Source organism: Mustela putorius, unplaced genomic scaffold, assembly GCF_011764305.1.
Source record: "Mustela putorius furo isolate JIRA1106 unplaced genomic scaffold, ASM1176430v1.1 tig00000196_pilon_pilon_pilon, whole genome shotgun sequence".
Lineage (NCBI taxonomy): Eukaryota > Metazoa > Chordata > Mammalia > Carnivora > Mustelidae > Mustela > Mustela putorius.
In genome coordinates, this window is record NW_025421310.1 from 6,899,303 (window position 1) to 6,919,861 (window position 20,559).

The 20,559-nt window shown below is 43.0% G+C and overlaps 1 protein-coding gene across 2 annotated transcripts; it reads left to right on the forward strand.

Moving 5' to 3' along the window:
* Positions 1-2,069: 2,069 nt before the first annotated feature.
* On the forward strand, positions 2,070-19,272 carry LOC123391169 (zinc finger protein 345-like). 2 transcript variants are annotated; one of them, XM_045076994.1, is made up of 5 exons: positions 2,070-2,352; positions 2,546-2,604; positions 5,381-5,507; positions 6,200-6,292; positions 17,211-19,272. In XM_045076994.1, the coding sequence occupies exons 2-5, from the start codon at positions 2,590-2,592 to the stop codon at positions 19,118-19,120; spliced, it is 2,145 nt and encodes a 714-aa protein (XP_044932929.1). In that variant the 5' UTR covers positions 2,070-2,352; positions 2,546-2,589; the 3' UTR covers positions 19,121-19,272. The 2 variants fall into 2 exon arrangements, with proteins under 2 accessions (XP_044932929.1, XP_044932928.1); XM_045076993.1 differs by lacking the exons at positions 2,070-2,352; positions 2,546-2,604 and having other exon boundaries at positions 5,128-5,507.
* Positions 19,273-20,559: the final 1,287 nt, after the last annotated feature.

Genomic DNA, 20,559 nt, shown 5'->3' on the forward strand with positions numbered 1-20,559 from the left:
ATTCAAGTCAGAACCACATTGGGATACCATCTTACACCAGTTAGAATGGCCAAAATTAGCAAGACAGGAAACAACATGAGTTGGAGAGGATGTGGAGAAAGGGGAACCCTCTTACACTGTTGGTGGGAATGCAAGTTGGTGTAGCCCTGTTGGAAAAGAGTGTGGAGATTCCTTGAGAAATTAAAAATAGAGCTACCCTAGGACCCTGCAATTGCCCTCCTGGGTATTTACCCCAAAGATACAGATGCAGTGAAAAAAAAGGGCCAACTGTCCCACAATGTTCATAGTAGCTATGGCCACAGTCACCAAATATGCAGAGCCAAGATGACCTTCAACACATGAATGCATAAAGAAGGTATGGTCCATAGGTACAATGGAGTATTATGCCTCCATCAGAAAGGATGAATATCCAATTTTTTTTATCAACATGGACAAGACTGGAGATTATGCGGAGTGAACTAAGTCAAGCAGAGAGCACCAATTATGTGGTTTCATTTAATTGTGGAGCATAAGAAAGGACATTAGGAGGAGAACATTAGGAGAAGGAGAGGAGAAGTGAGTTAGAGGAAATTGGACAGGGAGATGAAGCATAAGAGACTGTAGTTTCTGAGAAACAAACAGGGTTTTGGAGGGGAGGGCGGTGGGGGATTGGGTGAGCCTGGTGTTGGGTATTAAGGAGGGCATGTATTGCATGGAGCACTGGGTTTGGTGCATAAAAAGTGAATCTTGGAATACTGGAAAAAAATAATGAAACTGAAAAAAAAAAGAAAAGAAAAGAAAATGAAGAGTTGACTACCTTGAGGGCAAACATTGTTTGATAAATATTTCATCTTTCCTTTCTCCTCTGAATATAATCCCCTCTTTGTGATGAAGTTCTTGAACCTAGGTGAGGTTCGGAGCCGATGGCTAAGAAAGAATTCTTTAGATGGCTTTGCTGCAAAAAGGTGGTTTATTAGAGCACGGGGACAGGACCATGGGCAGATGGAGATGCTGCTGCACTGGGCATGTGAGGAGTGGCTGGTTATATACACAGGAGTTGGGTTAGGTGAGGACAAAGGGGTGTTCAGAATGGCTGTTGGGGTAAAGAATACTATCAGGATATTGAAGGCCTTTTTACTATCAAGCCAAGGCCACATTCCCTCTAATGAGGCACTAACATAAAGACAATTGGGAGTCTCCTGGTGGAATGTTACATTCCTGCTATCAAGGGTCCTTGTTAGTGAGATTTGGGTTTAGAAGAAATGTAACTTTATTTACTTTTCCTTCTACCTCAGCCTCCTTCAGTTTTTATGGAGGGGAGGGTGACATTAGGGCTTGAGGAATTGAGTTATGTGCCTTTGGAAATTGGACAATTGATAAGGTAACTTCTTTGTTGTGAATCTCAAGAACCTTTGTAAACCAAGGGAGACTCCTGCCTTGCAGGATTGTGATCTCTGCAAGTCAACTATTTGTTTTCCTTCTAGGGTAGTCAGGGGTGCCTGAGGAATGTTACACATATTGCAGAGAGGAGCAGGTAGAGAGTGGGGGTGCATGGCGCCAGCTTTTGCTTTGTCTTCAGCCAACCTCCTGCTCCCTCATCATTTGGAAATTCTAAATCCACCTCCTCCTTCTTAAGGCAGTGACACAGGAGCTTCAATCACCTGTCTTTGTGCCTCATGTCTTTCTTGTTGCCATAATAAAGAACTTCATTGTTTTCTCTACTGAAAATGTCTTACATCATTTTAAGTCTTAGACCAGCCGAAGAATTGAGAACAGCGCAGGAAAAGCAAACTTTCCTCTCCTCACATTCATTCTGTTGTGTGAACTGAGCTCCATGCTTCAGACCCGGAACAGAACGTGCACACAGAGCTGGGGATCAAGGGCAGCCAGAGCTTCATTGCTTTGCCAGCCATGGAGGCCTCAGCAGGTCGGGGCCGCAAAACCTGCAGTCTCCCAAAACTCTGATGGTGGAGAAGGCAGGGCTCGAACTCTCTTCCCAGCCCCAGCCTTGGTTCCCCTGCTTGGTCTGGTCACCTCCCCAGTTTTTCCCAGCAGGGTCACCTGTGGAGTTTCAGGAAGGATATCCTCTGCGGGCCTCCCCCTCAGATTCTGTCAGTTGGTTTGGGCGAAAACAACACTGTTGTGTTAATTAAGGGCTCCAGGAGATTCTCAGTGAGGCCAAGGGGGAGCCCGAGGGCTTTTGGTGTTTTTCTGAGAGTGTATTTGCTGCTTTGGTCCTGAAGAAATGACAGGGTCTCTGCTCCGTGAGTCTGGGAAGGACGGGTCCATGCGTCCAATGCAGCCCGCTCTTCGATGCTGTTGCTGACGTTTTGAGTGGCGGTGGGAGGGGACCCGTCCCTCCCCACAAAGCAGGTGAGGAAAATGCAGGGATGGGTGTCCTCAGGGGAGCTCACAGTTTCTGAGCTGCTCCAGACACAAAGGGCTGGGAAGTTGGGCCTTTTCTGCATCTCCAAGTCCTGCCCGCGGGCAAGCAGTGTGAGGAGAAAGAGCTCTGTTGCTGGATTTCAGGGCATTTTCTCCTGATGCAGCTGTGATTTCCCCCCAGATCCCTCGTGAGGACGAATTCTAGAGGTGGAGGCGAAGGCAGAAATGGCCGGTTCTCAGGTGAGTCTGCTGTCCCCACAGAGCCATGTCCTCTGTTTCTCCGCAGACCGTCGTGTTTAGAAGCTGCAGATGTGGATGCCTCGAATATGGGTGCTTCTCGATTCTGCGTTCACCTATTTATAAGATGTGGTCAGAATTGATACTCATGGTTAGGTTTTTTGAATGCTTCTCTATGTCCCAGAGCTTTCTGTCCTGTGTCCCCAGCCTGGCTTCGATAGTGCGTCAGCCATTGTCACTTTGACTTAAAGCCAAGCGAGGAGTGTCTATTCTGTTGGTGGCAGATCCGGAGGGTAAGGTGTTGAGTCCAAGATTCCTCTGGCTGATGAGGTCTGGTCCTGGGATGTCAGGGAGGGAAATAATTTCTCATTCGGGCTCTTCTGCATTCTCGATCAGCTGTGGCAGCTGGGGAGTAAGTAAATGCAGATGTAAACTCGATGAGTAGGAGTCCAGAAAAACTTGAAAACTTCTCACTCTAAGAAAGGGGGTGTGAGTGTCTTCATCTTTAGCACGTGAAAGAGATATTCTTTTTTTTTTTTTTAATTTTATTTTTTAAAAGATTTTGTTTATTTATGTGACATACAGAGATTACACGTAGGTAAAGAGACAGGCATAGGGAGAGAGGAGGAAGCAGGCTCTCCGCTGAGCAGAGAGCCTGATGCGGGGATCGATCTCAGGACCCTGGGATCATGACCCCAGCTGAAGACAGAGGCTTTAACCCACTGAGCAACCCAGATGCCTTTGAAAGAGATATTCTACTTAAAGTCCACTAGAGGAGGGTGCCTGGGGGCTCAGTGAACTAAGGTTGGAGTGTTGATTGCAGCTCAGGTTGGGATCCCAGGGTCCTGAACTGGTATCCCCGTTTCTTGCTCTGTGCCCAGAGGGGAGTCCGCTTAAAGATTCTCTTCTTCTCCTGCCTTTCCCCATCTCCTCTAAAATATAAATCAATCTTGGGGATCGAAGGTGGTTCAGTCAGTTAAGAGTCTGCTTTCTGACTTCAGCTCAGGTAGTGATCTTGGGGACCTGAGATCCAGCCCCACATCAGGCTCCCAGGTGGGCAGGGATCCTGCTGCTTCCTCTCCCTCTGATTCTCTGCCTGTTTGCGGTCTCTCTCTTGCTCTCTGAAATAAATACAATATTTTTTTCAAAATTTTACTTATGGTAGCACCTGGGTGGCTCAGTGGATTAAGCCTCTGCCTCCAGCTTAGGTCATGATCTCAGGTTCCTGGGGTCCAGCCCCACATCCGGTTCCCAGGTGGGCAGGCATCCTGCTTCTTCCTCTCCTTCTCCTGTTCTGCCTGCTTGCGCTATCTCACTTGCTTTCTTTGAAATAAATACTGTTTTTGTAAAAAAAATATATATATACATCTTTGTAAGAAAAAGAGAGCACAAGTAGGGTGTGTTATGGGCAGAGGCAGAAGGCTCCCCACTGAGCAAAGACACTCCCCCACTGCCCCAATGTAGGAGGAATTCCCAGGACCTTGTGTCCTGGCCTGAAGCAGAAGGCTTATGCCCACTGACTGAGGCATCCAGGTGCTCCTATAAATATAATCTTTTTTTAAATAAATATTTTATTTACTTGAGAGACGGAGATTGCAAGTAGTCTGAGAAGCAAGCAGAGGCTACTTGCTGAGCAGAGAGCCCCTTGCAGGGCTGGATTCCAGGACTCTGGGATCATGACCTGAGCCACCCAGGCACCCGGGTTCATTCTTTTTTCTTCCTTCCTTTCTTCTTTTAAATGTTTTCTCAGCTGAGAGAGAGAGTGCTTGAGAGTGATGAAAGGGAAAGAGGGAGAAGCATATTCCCACTGAGTGGGGAGTTCAACTCAGGGCTCTATCCCAGGAGTCTGGGATCATGACCTGAGCTGAAGGCAGACCCTTAACCAGCTGAACTATCTGGGTCCTCCTTGCTTGTAGTTTCTGAGGAGAACAAAGTCAGAAGAGGTGTGGATAAAATGAATTGTCCTTCAACTTCCAGTCTGTTGATAAATACCTGAGAAAGGCAGAGTAGGACATTCCTCAGAGAACTCACAACTGCCTCAAGGTTAATGTTTTGTCGGATGCAAAAAGAAGCCTTAGCCTAACAATAGACCTCCAGAATCCTGTAATTCCTCTTTAACATATGAAAATTGCTTTGGAAACTTGAACTCCATTCCTCAAAGGTAGCTTAGGCACCATCCTTCAAGCTTGGGACCCACTGATAAATATCGGGAGGGTGTCTTGATTAAAGGGTTAATATACAGTGAGTGGCCTCATCAAAACACCAGCTGGGAGGCCCTGAGGGTCCTGGAAACTGGCTTCCAAATTCCTTAGAGCCTCCTGCTATCACTCACCCCCTCCCCACCTGACAGCATAGAACCAGTCCTGCTCACATTCCTCTCCACTTGCGTTAGGACCACAGTGTTTGTACCATGGCTATCTCAACAATCCTTTCTTCATCACTCACTCCAGAGCCCCAATATTTCACATCAAAACATACCTCGAATTTCTTGACCATTGGCTCCTCTCCCACATCCCAACACTTTGCACTGCACAAGGAAGGCTGTCACCTCTGTGTAGTGAACAGAGTTGAATTCTGGGAGTGAAAGTTTCCAACCAGGCAGCCCTCTGCCCCATAGGGTTTTTTGTTTTTTGTTTTTTTGTTTTTAACTCCACACCCATCTCAGGGAGAAGGAATGGTCGGATCTAGTTCTAGTTGGTGACATTAACTCCAGGTTTAATCTTAGGATACATTGTGAACTGTGTCAATGGACACTTGGAGACTGTGGTATTTATTACAGGGACTGCTGACCTTCAGGGATGTGACCATAGAATTCTCGGAGGATGAGTGGGAATGCTTGACCCACACTCAGCGGCAACTGTACCGGGATGTGATGTTGGAGAGCTATGGACACCTCCTCTTCTTGGGTGAGGACGACTCCTTCCAGATTTCCCAAACACTACTCAGGGTTTTATTCCTTCCCATGAAGACTGTCTTTTTGGAGATTTCTCTTGGAATGACTAGAATTCAGATTCAGGCAGAAAGGGAAATAAGTAGATGGAGAGAACAGTCTTCATGGGGTTTCCTTCTCAGCCTTAGCTTCTCCTTCCTCAAGGAAATATCATTGCTTCTGCAGAGGAGGGGCAGTTCTCAACCTTTAGTGACATAAATGGTGCTGCTCACACCTTAAACCAACATTTCCCCTTCTTATTATCATGTCTACTACTTGGAAGTGTAGGTCAAGATGTGAACAATGGAAATTTCTCTTGTGTGTGTGTGGGTTTTTTTTAAGACATTATTTACTTATCTGACAGAGAAGGATGACAGGTAGGCAGAGAAGCAGGCAGGGGGCTGGGAAGCAGGCTCGCCACCAAGCAGAGAGCCTGATGTGGAGCTTGATCCCAGGACCCTGAGATCATGACCTAAGCCAAAGGAGGCTTATCATCCTGAGCCACTCAGGTGCTGTGCCTCCTGTGTTTTCTAAAGGGTCTGTTGGAGAACAGCTTTTGGGAAACCATTGTCTAGGATTGTACAATATTGTCTCTTCTCTCCTGAGCACAAGACTGATGGACAGTTAGAATTGGCAGCAATAGTCATTTTCCTTTTTCCTCATAAGCAGGTCTTCTGTCAAAGCCAGACCTGATCATGTTTTTGGAGCAAGAGAAGCAGCTCTGGGATGTGAAGAGAAAGGAGACCAGAGGCTTCCATTCAGGTAGGTGGGAACAAGTGAGGCAGATAACAGAGGGGAGGTCCAAGTCTGAAGGAGGAGGGTGGACCTTAAGCAGTGTTTCGAGTAGCTCTCCTTGAATGTCAGTTGGAGACTTGCCTAGTTTAATGTCTCTCTCTTTCCAAGTGAAACGGTCTGCTCTCTAACATTATCAAGTTCTTCTATTCTCTAGGAATTCTCCTTCTGCCATAGTGATGGTCCATCATGTCCATAGGAAGAGCCAGGAGACTCTCCTTTGAGGGGGAGGACTCCCCTAATCTGAGAGCTTTCTATTGTTGTGAGGGCCCTGGGGAAATCATGCCTATTTCTGAGGACCTATACACCATGGCCTTTGTCAATTCAGGTTATCATTATGGGACAAGTAGGTCAGGATAGTTGTATGCACACTGGAGTGTGGTGGGGAAATTCCCAGAACACTGGAGACAGATTTTTAATGTGTTCTGGCTTCTACTTTCTAAGGCATAGAGGCTTTAATCTTAGTCTTACAAAATTCAGTTTCAATAAATTCTTCAGGTAACAAAGTACTGCCCTAAAATGAGAAAATGTACTGCTTTATTTCCCTTCAAATGGTCTTTTTTCTTTTTCTTTCTTTTTTTTCCCCCATATCAAAATTTCTGCTCTATGAGTTCATTTTAAAGTGGTGAAATACTGTAATGTCTCTATTTGTTTACAAGAACTCCGACCTATAAAATCATATTGGGGAACTACCACATTTAGAACTTGAACTTGTAGCCTTTAAGAAATTTTCATTAATTACCTTATTTTTTAATAATTGCATCATTGTATGATTGTTCTGTGAACTTGTGACTTTGTCATGTGTTTTTTCACTTTGTAATTAGTTTTATACGAGATTTATCTTTGAGTTTTTTACATCAAATGTCTTGATAGGACATGGGCATGTGCTTTATAAGAAGTGAGTTAGACAATTAGTAATATTCCCATATAGTTTGTTTAAGAATTTCATTTCTTTCAGAGAGAGAGAGAGAGAGAGAGAGAAAATGAGTACGGAGGGGAAGGGCAAAAGGAGAGGGAGATGCCCAGTCCCTGCTGAGCAGGGCGCCCAGTGTGGGGTTGGATCCCAGAACCCTGAGATCATGACCTGAACTGAAGGAAGATGCTTAACTGACTGACCCCCCAGGTACCTCAGACCTCCATGTTTGAAAAATCCTTGTGTTCAGTAATGCAGTGTTGCTTCATGGAAAATTAATCATGAGCTTTTTCTTCTACTTTCCTCAGAATGTATCAGAATTTAATCGCAAATATTAATTTCACTTACAGTGTCTCTCCACATATTTTCAATATCTATGATGTTTGTTTATTCAGAAATGAAGATGATGTTTGTTTCCTGTGTCTTAACCGAATGGACTATAGCGTTACATTCTGTGGAGGAGAACGAATATATTAATACCATAATATACATAATTATATACATAATATGTAATACATATGTTACATGACCAATCAGCGAGCCAGGTACAGGAGGGAGCGAATCAGGCTGTGCACCTAAAGGAACAACTTCGCTAGCAACCAATGCTGTTTACCTCCTCTTTGGGCGTTCCGCTTAGTCTCACGAGGCAATCCTAACCTGGCAACTAGCCAGGCGCCATCTTTTAATGGCAGAGGCTGCCCTGACCAGGGGCCTGCCTCCGACACCATAATACACGTCTTTCAAGCTTTTTAAGTGTTCATAAAGTTTTTACTTAGAGCTGTTTATGATTGATTTTAATGAGAATTCTTTACGATACTATAGTCCATGAAGACATGCCAATCAGTTGCTTGTTTTTCATGGGTACATAGACAAAGTTCAAAATTATGGTAATATAGAAGTTTTCCTTTTCTGTCATACATCAATGTTTTATTTAGGACTTTGTGGGTTGAGTTTCCTCTTATTCTGCTTTGGTAATTTCCTAAGAACGTGCTTCCTTGTCTGGCTCATTCCACGACATTAGCTAGGTGTGGGTTGGGTTTTATCTGTGCAGGTTGTTAGAGGAAGAGAATTTTCAGTTCAGTATATTTTGGCATATTTCAAGACCATGTGAGTATAACAAAAAAGAATGAGCTTTATGCTTTTTGCCGGTAAATTATGTGTGTTTTTGTGTTTGGTTTGTATGTCGCACATATACTATGTCGCCCTTACTTTTTTTCTCCTTGGTGAGTGGTCAGTGAATGTTGTACCATGTCTATGTGAGTTGTCATCCACATAGAATTAATTTCTTCATGTATTTGTGGGTGAATTTTTATTCTCTGCATGAGAGAAAGACTCTTTTGAATTCAGAGGAATTTTAAAACTTTTTATACTTCTGTATCATTTTTTGGTATGAAATACAAAAATATACTTTATCTAATTAATTGTAGGATTAATACCCATGATATGTCTTGATACCTTTGTCATTGAGTTATGTGTCTTCTATGAGTATTTTCATTGTGGCTACCTTAGAGATTCATTAAAACAACTTAGCTGTAAAACGAACATTTTATTTTTATTTTTTAAAGATTTTATTTATTTATTTGACACAGAGAGAGATCACAAGTGCAGAGAGGTAGGCAGGGAGAGAGGGGGAAGCAGGCTCCGCGCTGAGCACAGAGCCCAGGGTGGGTCTATATTCCAGTTCCATGAGATCTTGAACTGAACCGAAGGCAGAGGCTCAACTGACTGAGCCACCCAGGTGCCCTGAAACAAACCTTTGTTAAAACTCAGTGTCAGTTATATAGAAAACTCTTCCTGTCTGCACCCTTGCACCCCCTCCCGACTTTGTTACTGACATCACAAATTCTTTTATACTCTGTGACCTACATTTGTGATTTTTCTTCATTTTTTATTTTTTATTTTTTATTTTTCCAAAACAAAGCTCTGTAGCAGAAATAAATGTGACTGGTATTTCATTGCAACACAGCAGGTTTGTGTAATTGTCTATATATTTATGTTCAGTGGAGAGCTCTGTGTTCTCAGGTGGCTGGGGATTCTACGTAGAATCCTTTTATGTCATCTAGAAAGACTTGCTTTAATGGTTCTTGTAGGACAGATCTACTGGTAAGCTTAGAGGGGTTTTTACTTGGGAATGTCTTCGTTTCTGCCTCTGTGGAAAATAATTTTGCTAGGTAAAGTATTGTTGGTGGCTCTTTTTTCAATCTTTGAGTACCTGAGTACGTTATGCTGGGCCCATTCCTGTTTGGACTGCTGAGAATCCTCCCAGTGATTTTCTAGGAGCTCTTGCACAAGATGAAGTGGATTTCCCATGTGTTTCTTTTTAGATTTATTTATTTGTTTGTTTGTTTGTTTATTTGACAGAGGGAGGTCACAATTAGGTAAAGAGGCAGGTAGAGAGGGAGAAGCAGGCGCCCTGCTGAGCAGAAAGCTGGATTTGGGGCTCCATCCCAGGAGCCTGAGATCATGACCTGAGCCAAAGGCAGGGACTTAACCCACTGAACCACCCAGCCCTTGTCCTGAGCCAGGGCTCACCATCTAACACCCAGGGGTTTTACCTACTGATGGCTAATTGAACAAAGTCACTGCCGATATAATGAGAAGCCACAGCTACAAAATTCTCAAGGACTATCGATCAAATTTTACCCTGTATGTTTCTCCTGTTGTTTTGTGAGCATAGAAAACACAAGGAGAGTTTTAGGGTTTTGATCTGCACAGAATGCGATGTGTCATATTAAGCTAAAGATCAATTTTGAAGTCGCAGAACTAAGTAGGAAGAAGCACGTGTACATACATATGTGTGTGTACCTGTATCTTCAGAAGGAAAAGAAACCTTGGTTCAAACCAGGTCATTTCCAAGTTTGAAAACTGATGATTTCCTAGCAAGTAAAGAGATTCTAGATTCATAATAGAAATAGTTTTCTCTGTATTGTATTGAATTTATGCTTCCTACATCTGGTGTACCTTAATTTGAGACTCTCCCCATGTGAATCGTCTCTTACATAACTGGGTTTTACTCCTGTAGGATCTACTCTGTTGTCCTTATTCCTGTGTTGATGTGTTGCTTACCTGCCTTGATAGAGATTTTTAACAAGAGTTTCCATGGAATGTCATGGTATTCAAAATTTAATTTAAATGTGAGAGTAGTGGCACCTGGGTGGCTCAGTGGGTTAAAGCCTCTGCCTTCAGCTCAGGTGATGATCCCAGGATCCTGGGATCAAGCCCCGCATCAGGCTCTCTCCTCTGCCGGGAGCCTGCTTCCTCCTCTCGCTCTTTCTGCCTGCTTCTCTGCCCACTGTGGCCTCTGTCTGTCAAATAAATAAATAAAATCTTTAAAAAATATAAATAAATGTGAGTGTAATTCTCCAGGGGGAATTATAAATTCCTTTAGTTAAATTGAGACATCGCTCCTTCCTTTACGTTTGGCGAAGTAACAGTTCCTTAGTTGTTGTTATTTTCCCTTCTAGGAAGTGATGTCATCCATGTTGTTCACTTCAGTGTCAGCACTTATTAGGGAAAAATGTGGAGACTTCATGATTTTTTTTTTTTAACATTTATTTGAAGGAAACAAATATGGAACAGGGCTTGGTGCTGACTAGTTGTTCTAACTTAAACAGAACATAGTGTTCTGTAAGGTGTGATGGAGCAGCATTGGTATCCCAGGAATATAACCCAACATAGGTCTCCACCAAGATAGATGGGTGACCTTGCAAGCATGATGACCTGTGGTTGGCAGGGCATGCCCTCACTTCTACTCAGCCCTGGGGTGAATCTATCCTGTGCTCTGATCCATGTGCAAGGCCCTGAATCATTGAGAAGTCAGTCACCAATTACCAGCAGTGACAATTTCTGCTACAAACAGCCTTCCCAACATTTGGAGCTGTCCCTATGTTGTTCCAGAGCTCACGTTGTCCCTACACGCCTCTTGACCTGAGTGAAAAGAGGATTTGAATGAGTTGTAGAGACCGGTACCATTCAAGTTGGGTAGCATGGTATGCTCATATTGAACATGGAATCAGTTGAAGGATAATACATTTTTCAGTAGCGGTTCTGCTGTGGTCAGCAATACCATGAAAGCCTGTTGCATACATGCAGAAAAAAAGGTGGATATTTGATTATTTACATATCCAGTGAGTTGGTAGATGCTCAGGTCTTCTGAAATAGCCCAGACAACCTCAAGTATAATCTGATTTTTACATGTCTTCTTTCTGGGATTGTCTACCCCCAGCCATGTGCTTATACCTGACTTATCCTGGACCCAGGATAACTGCCCAGCACCAGAGAGCAATCCATGTTTCTTGTAGCAAAGGCGACAGTGTAAACCTCATGGGACATAGTGGATTTGATTTTAAGTGTTTTCTGTTCTCATTCAGGGAAAGCCTTCCTCCCCAAGGCAGCACTCTCTCTACGCCATTGACCAGAACTGTCACAGGGGCCAGTCTATGGTGAAACACATTAATTGTAGCAGAGGTGGATGTGGAAGATGTTTTTGAATGTCTCTTCTTTGAATTCTTTCACAGTGTGTGGCGCAAAGGCAATGACACTTTGCCCTGAAACTAACTAGCTGTTTCAAGGAAGCCCTAAAATTGAGAGTGTCCTTAAAGTTAGTGTATGCGGATTTTCTGCTGCCTGTATTGGTGTGCTGATGAAGAACTGCTTAAGCCTGCAATTGTTTATGATCTTCCAATAAAAATAGTCAAATACAGTTTTATCGTGAGAATGCTATATTCAATACTATATAATCCATAACATATATTAATGTCTTTCATGCATTTCTTAACTTAAAAAAAGTATATACATAAGTTCCAGATCAGTTTAAAATAAAGAAAACAGGGGCGCCTGGGTGGCTCAGTGGGTTAAAGCCTCTGCCTTCCACTCAGGTCATGATCCCAGGGTCCTGGGATCGAGCCTCGCATCGGGCTCTGTGCTCAGCAGGAAACCTGCTTCCTCCTCTCTCTCTGCCTGCTTCTCTGCCTACTTGTGATCTCTGTCAAATAAATAAATAAAATCTTAAAAAAGAAAACATATTCATTTATATTACAGAAAGCTCAGGTGAGAGACAGGGGCGGGGCAGAGGGAGAGGGAGAGAGTATCTCAAAGTGACTCCCTAGTGAGCTTGAGGCATGACACAGGGCTCGATCTCAGGACCCTGAGACTGAGATCATGACCCGATCTGAAATGAAAAGTTGGAAGTTTAACCCACTAAGCACCCAGGAGCCCCAGTTTGTGTGTTTGTTTATTTGTTTGTTTGTTTGTTTAAATCATTTATTTTAAAGCACACTAGTGAGTAGAGTGAAGACACAGAGAGAGAGAGAATCCTGAAGCACACTCGCTGCTGAGTGGAGAGCTGATGACATGATCGAACCCAGGACCCTGACATCATGAACTGAGCTGTAATGAAGAGTGGCTACTTTACCAACTGAGCCACCCCAGAAATGACATTAGTCAGTGCTGATGGCTTGGTCTTCTCCCCAGAAGCCTGTAAGAGAAGCTCTGAGGTTGTCTAGGGTCTCTGTTCAGGCTTCTAATGGCGCAGGAATGGAGGCTAGGGTCAGCCCTGGGAAGTGACTTAGAACATGCATAGCTACACAGACAGAGAACAGAGAATGTTCTAGTTCAAAGCATTGGCTGGACACCCAAATCAGGTGCTGACAGGTCTCCTTAGCCAGGTAGGTTCATCTACACAGGAGAATAGGCAATCAGTGGACATTGTCTGTAATAGACCCACACTGACAGCATTTGGGTGAAAGATTTCTACCATGATGTTGAATGAATGCTACTTTGATAGGTTCACAGAGTTGCCAGGGATGTGCCTTTGGTGCTACAGTGTGCATCTTGGGTACCTTCCAGACCTTTGCAGTTGGCCCTATGGCCGATGGTTGGAAGATCGTAAAGTCAAACCTTCCAGGTACATTAACTTTGGGATTTACCCTGCATGTGACTGTACAGCAGCGCCAGGTGAGCAGCAAGAGATCATGATGGAAAATGTATCTGAACTGTAGTGGATATCTGAGACAAATCACACATGTGCCTTATACAGTATTATCACTCTTCCTTGAAGTCATGTGGTAACCTCCTGATCTGCGTGAGCGTTTCCTTGATTGATGTTTTAGTTATAATGGCCATTCCACTCATATCTGCATATAAGAATGCTTGGTAGTGTAGTAATAGCATCTTGGTCTTGGGTCAAGGACAGATGAGTTTATTGTACAGGAAAACAGATAGTCTGTTTTCCTGGCCATGGATCGGGCATATATGCTAGATGTTCCTTGAAGATACTGGGGTTTCCTATGCTCAGAGTCTCCAACACAAACCCACCCCATGTGCACTGCGTCTCTGTATGAGTTGAGGGTGGCCGGCTGGCCATTGGAATTAGTGTGATGAATATGTTTATGATGTTTGCTGTGTCGTGAGCCATAAGACACTTGGACTTTGACCTGGGAATCTATTCTCTTCTGCCAGTATTGGACACTGCTACAGACCAACAGGTTATAGTATAGGATGTGTGTCATCTTGGAATTTTTACATTTATTGAGATTATTGGTGGACTTAATTCAAAACAAAACAGACATTCATAGGTCTGTTTCTTGTTTGTTCATTTAGATTGTTTCACATAAGTGAATACATACAGTATTTGTATGTCACTTAATTCACATCGCATAACACCTTCTGGGCCAAACCACATATCACAAATGACGACAGACAAAGAAAAAAGCTGAAAGAGACACAAATACAATCTATAGCCTGAATGTTACCAGTGTGGAATGGAGAAGGATGATGGGCAACATGAGGAAGTGGGATTGGGAAGTACAGGCTTCCGTGGGGTGAAAAGAATGCAGGGACCCCCTCCAGTGGTTTTCCCATAGCATTTTATGGTGCCAGATATTAGTTACTATTAGTGAGTATAGTAGCACCTATAGAGTTTTTGAGTCCACATGTTGTACAGCTAATGTAATGGGACATTGTAGAGTATATATTAATAGAAATGAAATCAAAGCGGATACCAAGAAGCATATACATACATAGATTAGTGTCTTACGAAGTTGCAGGTAAAGAAAACTAAACCTACTCTTCGAAAGAAGCTAATCCTAAGTACTCATATTAGGATAATGTCCTAGGAAAGCAAACTGATCTGTATCAGAGCGGAGATAAATGTTCTTTTATGTAGAAGGGAAGGGACAGGGAAAGAGAAGCATGTGCCCAGCAGAGCAAAGAAGGGAACTGGAAAACCAAGAAGATCCTGTGGTGCTCACAGGCAGCCCAGGACGAGCAGCCCAGGCCATTGATGGAAGAACATGAGAGAGCTTCTTAATTCCATTTCCTTTAACTTGGTCTCTTCTTCTCTCAACACTGAGGCCTGTTAGGAAGTCTTTTCTTTGGAGGTGGATTCTTCTGGGAAGACCAGAAAGTGCAACCATGTTGTATAACTGTGCTCATTTTAGGCAAAGTCAGTTTTCAGAACTAAGCCTATGTTCAAAGAAGTGATCCTGTAGCCTGAATCCATGGGTATTAGCAAAAATGCAGGGGAGAGGCACCTGGGTGGCTCAGTGGGTTAAAACCTCTGCCTTCAGCTCAGGTCATGATCCCAGGGTCCTGGGATCGAGCCCCGCATCGGGTTCTCTGCTTGGCAGGGAGCCTGCTTTGCTTCCCCTCTCTCTGCCTGCCTCTCTGCTTACTTGTAACCTCTGTCTATCAAATAAATAAATAAAATCTTTTTTAAAAAAATGCAGGGGAAACTTGAAATTGATAAAGGCCATGGATGCAGTGAGCTCCAAGCTACAAAATCCAGCGTTGCAGCCAGCAGGAGATTTCACCTGCATTTGTTGTAAAGGACTTGAATGAAGATTGATGGGAAGCGAAGAACTCCATAATCACCTGGATGCTCTGCCCCCTTTTTAGGAACCTTTGAAACTATAGTGATTCATTCTGATTCTTTGGTTCAGGGTTAGGAAATCAGTCTTAATAACTTGTCCAATTTTAGCAATTCCCTGCTTTGTTTTGTTTTTTGTTTGTTTGTTTTCATAAATTTCCTTATTTAGGGGCACTGGGTAGCTCAGTGGGTTAAAGCCTCTGCCTTTAGCTCTGGTCACAATGCCAGGGTCCTGGGAATGAGCCCGGCATCGGGCTCTGTGCTTATTGGGGAGCCTGCTTCTCCCTTTCTCTCTGCCTGCCTCTCTGCCTACTTGTGATCTCTGTCTGTCAAGTAAATAAGTTAAATCATAAAAAAACAAATTTCCCTATTTATTATTATGTAATGGTTTATGGAGTTAAAGCATTGCCAGTTTTGTTTTATTGATTGAAATGGGCATTACTTTCTGTGTTCCATTAGTGTTAACCTTTTATTTTATTTACTTAAGATTTTTCTTTTTTTCATTCCTCTACGAAATTTCATCCTAGTCTCTTCCTTTTTTAGTTCCTTGGTGGAAATTAAGTTGTTTATTCCAAGATTTTTCTTAGCTCCGTATTGTATAACATGAACAACTTGGGAAACGGCAAGTCTAGTAGGGAAATACTGGCAGAAATAAACAATACAACAATGACCAAAAGCAGTAAAAAAAATAAAATGATGATTTTAAGGCATTTCTGTAATCATGTCAGGTGTGAACAAGGAGTTTTACTGTTTCTTTTTCAGTTTAGATTCCTTTACTCTATTTTTCATTGCATAATTCTTCTGACTAGAATGTTTAGTATTCTACACAAAGGCAGTGGTGGGGTCACTTCATTACCTGCTGATGATAGAAGAGAATGTTGCAGACGGTTCCTACTGAATAGGTTTCATCTTTTCATACATCTGTGGCTTTCATTAGGTTGGGGTTTCCTTCTCTCTCTACTTTGAGTGCTTTTAACATGACACGTTGTCCAGTATGCCCATATTTGTATTCTGTCTCCCTTAATGTGATCATGTCATTTTTGCCCTTCCTTCTGTTAATGCAGAGTCTTGAATTTCTGGTTTTATTTGGCCTGCGTGAGCTGGGAATGCTGGTGCCGCAGAGAGAGTGTTCAGCTAGTTTCTCTGATATCCATGCCTTGGAAATGTTTGAGGAGATTTGCAGTCCTTTCTCCTCAGTGTCTGTTTGAATATCCAGTGAGCCCCTCTCAGACGCAATTTTTGTTCGTTGGGTTTTTTTGATCTGTTCCTCTTTCATTTGGCTTCCCAGTTGTAGATCTGTTGAGATGTTCTCTATTTTCCTGAGTGATCCAGTCTAAATTTGTTATACCTTTTCTTTTTTTTTTTTAAGATTTTATTTATTTATTTGACAGAGAGGAATCACAAGTAGATGGAGAGGCAGGCAGAGAGAGAGAGAGAGAGGGAAGCAGGCTCCCTGCTGAGCAGAGCGCCCGATGTGGGACTCTATCCCAGGACCCTGAGATCATGACCTGATTCGAAGGCAGCTGCTTAACCCACTGAGCCACACAGGTGCCCCTGTTAAACCTTTTCTGAAATTTGTACTTGTCTTTTAGTATGAATTTGTGGGCACTGATTATCCACTGTTGCCTCTTACAATTACTTTTATTCCGGCAGTCAGTTATACTGTGTCTGCTTTCACTTCTTCACTTATCGTTATTTCTTTAGTTAATCAGCTGCCAGTGTTGTTGATCTTTTCCACCAAAAAACTCTTCCTGTGCTTGATAGGTTCCTATTTTTACTCCATTTGAGTCAGTTCATTTATCTGTTTCCATATCCTCCGTTCTTCTGCTAATTTTGAGGTTATATGATCCTTTTTCTGACTATTAGAGATACATGAAAGTGATTTCTGCTACACCGTGACCATATCACAGAATTATCTATTAGGATATATGGCCAATACGTTGTGTGCTATGTTATGTATCTATGGAGAAATGAGGTCCTGATGACTCCTTGTCAGCCATCTTTCTGACATGGTCTGTTTCCCTTGATGTTTCTGCATTATTAGTCTTCAGTATATTCTTCTGATTGTAGTAAGTGCAATGGTTTTACTTTTATTTGTTATCTTTCAGCTGTATCTTCACATGACACCCAGAGTTTCCCGCTAAAGCAGAGCATAGAAGTTTTTTTCCAGAATGAATCAATGACCAGATACAAACACAGTGCTGTTGAGATTTTATACTTACGCAGAGACTGGGACAGTGATGGGAATGGTGACGGGCATCAAAGAAATCCTGGACGATACACCAAAACCAAGGCAATTGCCCTTAATGAGAATCTCACTGCCCCAAGTGGTGAAGTATATAAACCACTGCAGAAAACCTCCGTTTTTAAGTCAACTGTTTCTGCAGAGCAGTGTGTTTCTGTCAGCACAAGCTCCAGTCAGATATTCAAACATAGCTATTCGTGGACAGACCATTTGGCAGATTTGGAAGGTAACCTAGTCCATGCTGAAGATAACGATTTGAGCCATTTAGAAAATAGGACTGGCCTGACCTTAAATCAGAGATTTAGAAATGAAGAACAATGTGCTCAGTGGGATCCATATGAGAGGCGCTCCACTGAGGAGTCAACCCTCCAGAATGACCAGAGGCTTTTCACTGGAGACAGAATTATTCAATGCACTGAATCTCAGAAAACATTGAACCAGGGCTCCAGTGTTCACCGATGTGTCAAGGCTTGGTTTGCAGAGAACCATTATGAATGTGATAAATGTGGGGAAGGCTTTCATCCAAGCTCTAACCTCAGTATACATAATGGTCACCGCTTGGGAGACAGTCCTCATAAATGGAATGAATGTGGGAAAGCTCATAACCAGTCCTCTCGTGTTGGTGATCATCAGAGAATTCACGAGGGAAAAAATGCATTCAGTTCTAATAAAGCAGGGACCATGTTTTGTCAGTCATCAAGCGTAAACATCAATGAGATAATCCTTTTGGGAAAGGAAACTAACATTTTAAAGGAATGTGGTAAATGCTTTGACTGCCACTCAACACTATGTCAACATCAGCGAATGCATACTGGAGAAAAAATACACATTTGTGAAGAAGGTGGTCCAACCTTGAATGACTGTTTATCAAAAAATGAACATTCGCAGATCTGTTCTGGAGAAAAACCCTACAAATGTCAAGAATGTGGCAAGGCTTTTAACAATCACTCAGGTCTTAATAGACATCACAGAATTCATAATAGCAAGAAACCTTACCAATGTCATGAATGTGGCAAGAGCTTTAACAAGCACCCAGCCCTTATTCAACATCACAGAATTCATAGTGGGGATAAACCTTACCAATGTCAAGAATGTGGAAAAGCCTTTTGTGACAGGTCAACCCTTACTCAACATCGCAGAAGTCATACTGGAGAGAAACCTTACCGATGCCAAGAATGTGGCAAGGCCTTTGCCTGGAAGTCAAATCGTTCTCGGCACCACAAAATTCACAGTGGAGAGAAACCTTACCAATGTCAAGAATGTGGCAAGGCCTTTTGTGACAGGTCAGCCCTTACTGGACATCACAGAACTCATACTGGAGAAAAACCTTACCAATGTCAGGAATGTGGCAAGGCCTTTATCCACAGCTCAGGCCTGACTAAACATTACAGAACTCATAGTGGAAAGAAACCTTACCAATGTCAAGAATGTGGCAAGGCCTTTTGTGTCAGGTCATCCCTTACTCAACATCACAGAATTCATACTGGAGAGAAACCTTACCAATGTCAAGAATGTGGCAAGGCCTTTTGTGACAGGTCATCCCTTACTCAACATCACAGAATTCATACTGGAGAGAAACCTTACCAGTGTCAGGAATGTGGCAAGGCCTTTAACCACAGCTCACTCTATGCTAAACATTACAGAATTCACACTGGAGAGAAACGTTACCGATGTCAAGAATGTGGTAAGGCCTTTATACACAGCTCAAACCTCACTCGACATCTCAGAGTTCATACTGGAAAGAAACTTGACCAACGTCAAGAATGTTGTTAGGCCTTTACAGGCACTCGGTCCTCACTAATCATCATAATATTCATATGGGATAGATGGCTTACCAGTGTACAGGATGTTTGAATGGGGCACCTGGGTGGCAAAGGCGGTTTTGTGGCTCAGGTCATGATCCCAGGGTCCCAGGATTGAGCACTGCACTGAGCTAGCTCCCTGCTCAGCAGACAGCCTCCTGCTTCCTCTCCCCCTGCCTGACCCTCCTCTCTACTTGTGCTCTCTCTCCATCTCTCTGTCAAATACATAAATAAAATCTTTAAGAAGGAAAGAAAATAAAGAGTGTGAGAAAAATTGGTTAAAGAGTGCTCACTGATTCATGCCTATGAGAGAATTCATATTAGACAGTAACCTCACAAATGCAACCAGTGTGTCAAGGCCTTTGTCCAGCATGCACGCCTTCTAAACTGAGAATTCATACTGGAAAGACAACAGATGAAAAATGTGGCCAAACTACTAGCAGGCACACAACCCTTCCTGCACATCACGGAATTCATACTGCAGAGAAAATTATGGATGTAATGAATTGAGAGAGTGCCTAAGGACTGCTTATTGTCCTTGAAGAAAGAAGAGGGAGTCGTGCAGTGAACTCTGAATGTATCTTCGTAAGTGCAATCCTTAGAGAGTATGACTTGATGTGATTAAATGAGAAAATCCTGACAGATGACTGCAGGAGGGTAGCTAACTCTTCACCCCTACAATGCCATACAATTGAACATACACATTTCTGAGCAATGTACCTCAATCCCGAAATTTTCGGAAATAGGTACTCCCACATCCTTATGACAACACTTGAATGCATTTGCACATGTGTGTTCTGTATTTCAAATGGAGACACTAGAGTGGATTTGATATGCATTACTCAGTGTATGTATGATATTAATGTATTTTCATTAATAAAACAGTGGTGTTTTTTCTTTAAAAGATTTTATTTATTTTGGGGGGGTGCCTGGGTGTCTCAGTGGGTTAAGCCGCTGCCTTCAGCTCAGGTTATGATCTCAGGGTCCTGGGATCGAGTCCCACATCTGGCTCTCTGCTCAGCGGGGAGCCTGCTTCCTCCTCTCTCTCTGCCTGCCTCACTGCCTACTTGTGATCTCTCTCTGTCAAATAAATAAATAAAATCTTGGAAAAAAAGATTTTATTTATTTTGTTGACAGAAAGTGATCACAAGTAGGCAGAGAGGCAGGCAGATTGAGAGAGGAGGAGCAGGCTCCCGGTGCAACAGAGAGCTCAATGGGGGCTGGATCCCAAGACCCTGGGATAATGACCTGAGCCGAAAGCAGAGGCTTTAACCCACTAAGCCACCGAGGTGCCCCAGTAAACTGTTTTCTAACATACGGATATGGGTATGCCATGAATGACGTGCTGTTCTACGTCTAGTATTAATCTATTTCATTGCGGGTTGTTCGAGCTGATGGAATCCATCACGT

Excerpts from the sequence above, each read along its gene's own strand:
- LOC123391169 (XM_045076993.1), top strand. The coding sequence starts at position 5,348 with ATGGACACTTGGAGACTGTGGTATTTATTACAGGGACTGCTGACCTTC. Across the intron at positions 5,508-6,199 it reads TGGACACCTCCTCTTCTTGG|GTCTTCTGTCAAAGCCAGAC; the intron begins GTGAGGACGACT and ends CCTCATAAGCAG. Across the intron at positions 6,293-17,210 it reads GACCAGAGGCTTCCATTCAG|CTGTATCTTCACATGACACC; the intron begins GTAGGTGGGAAC and ends GTTATCTTTCAG.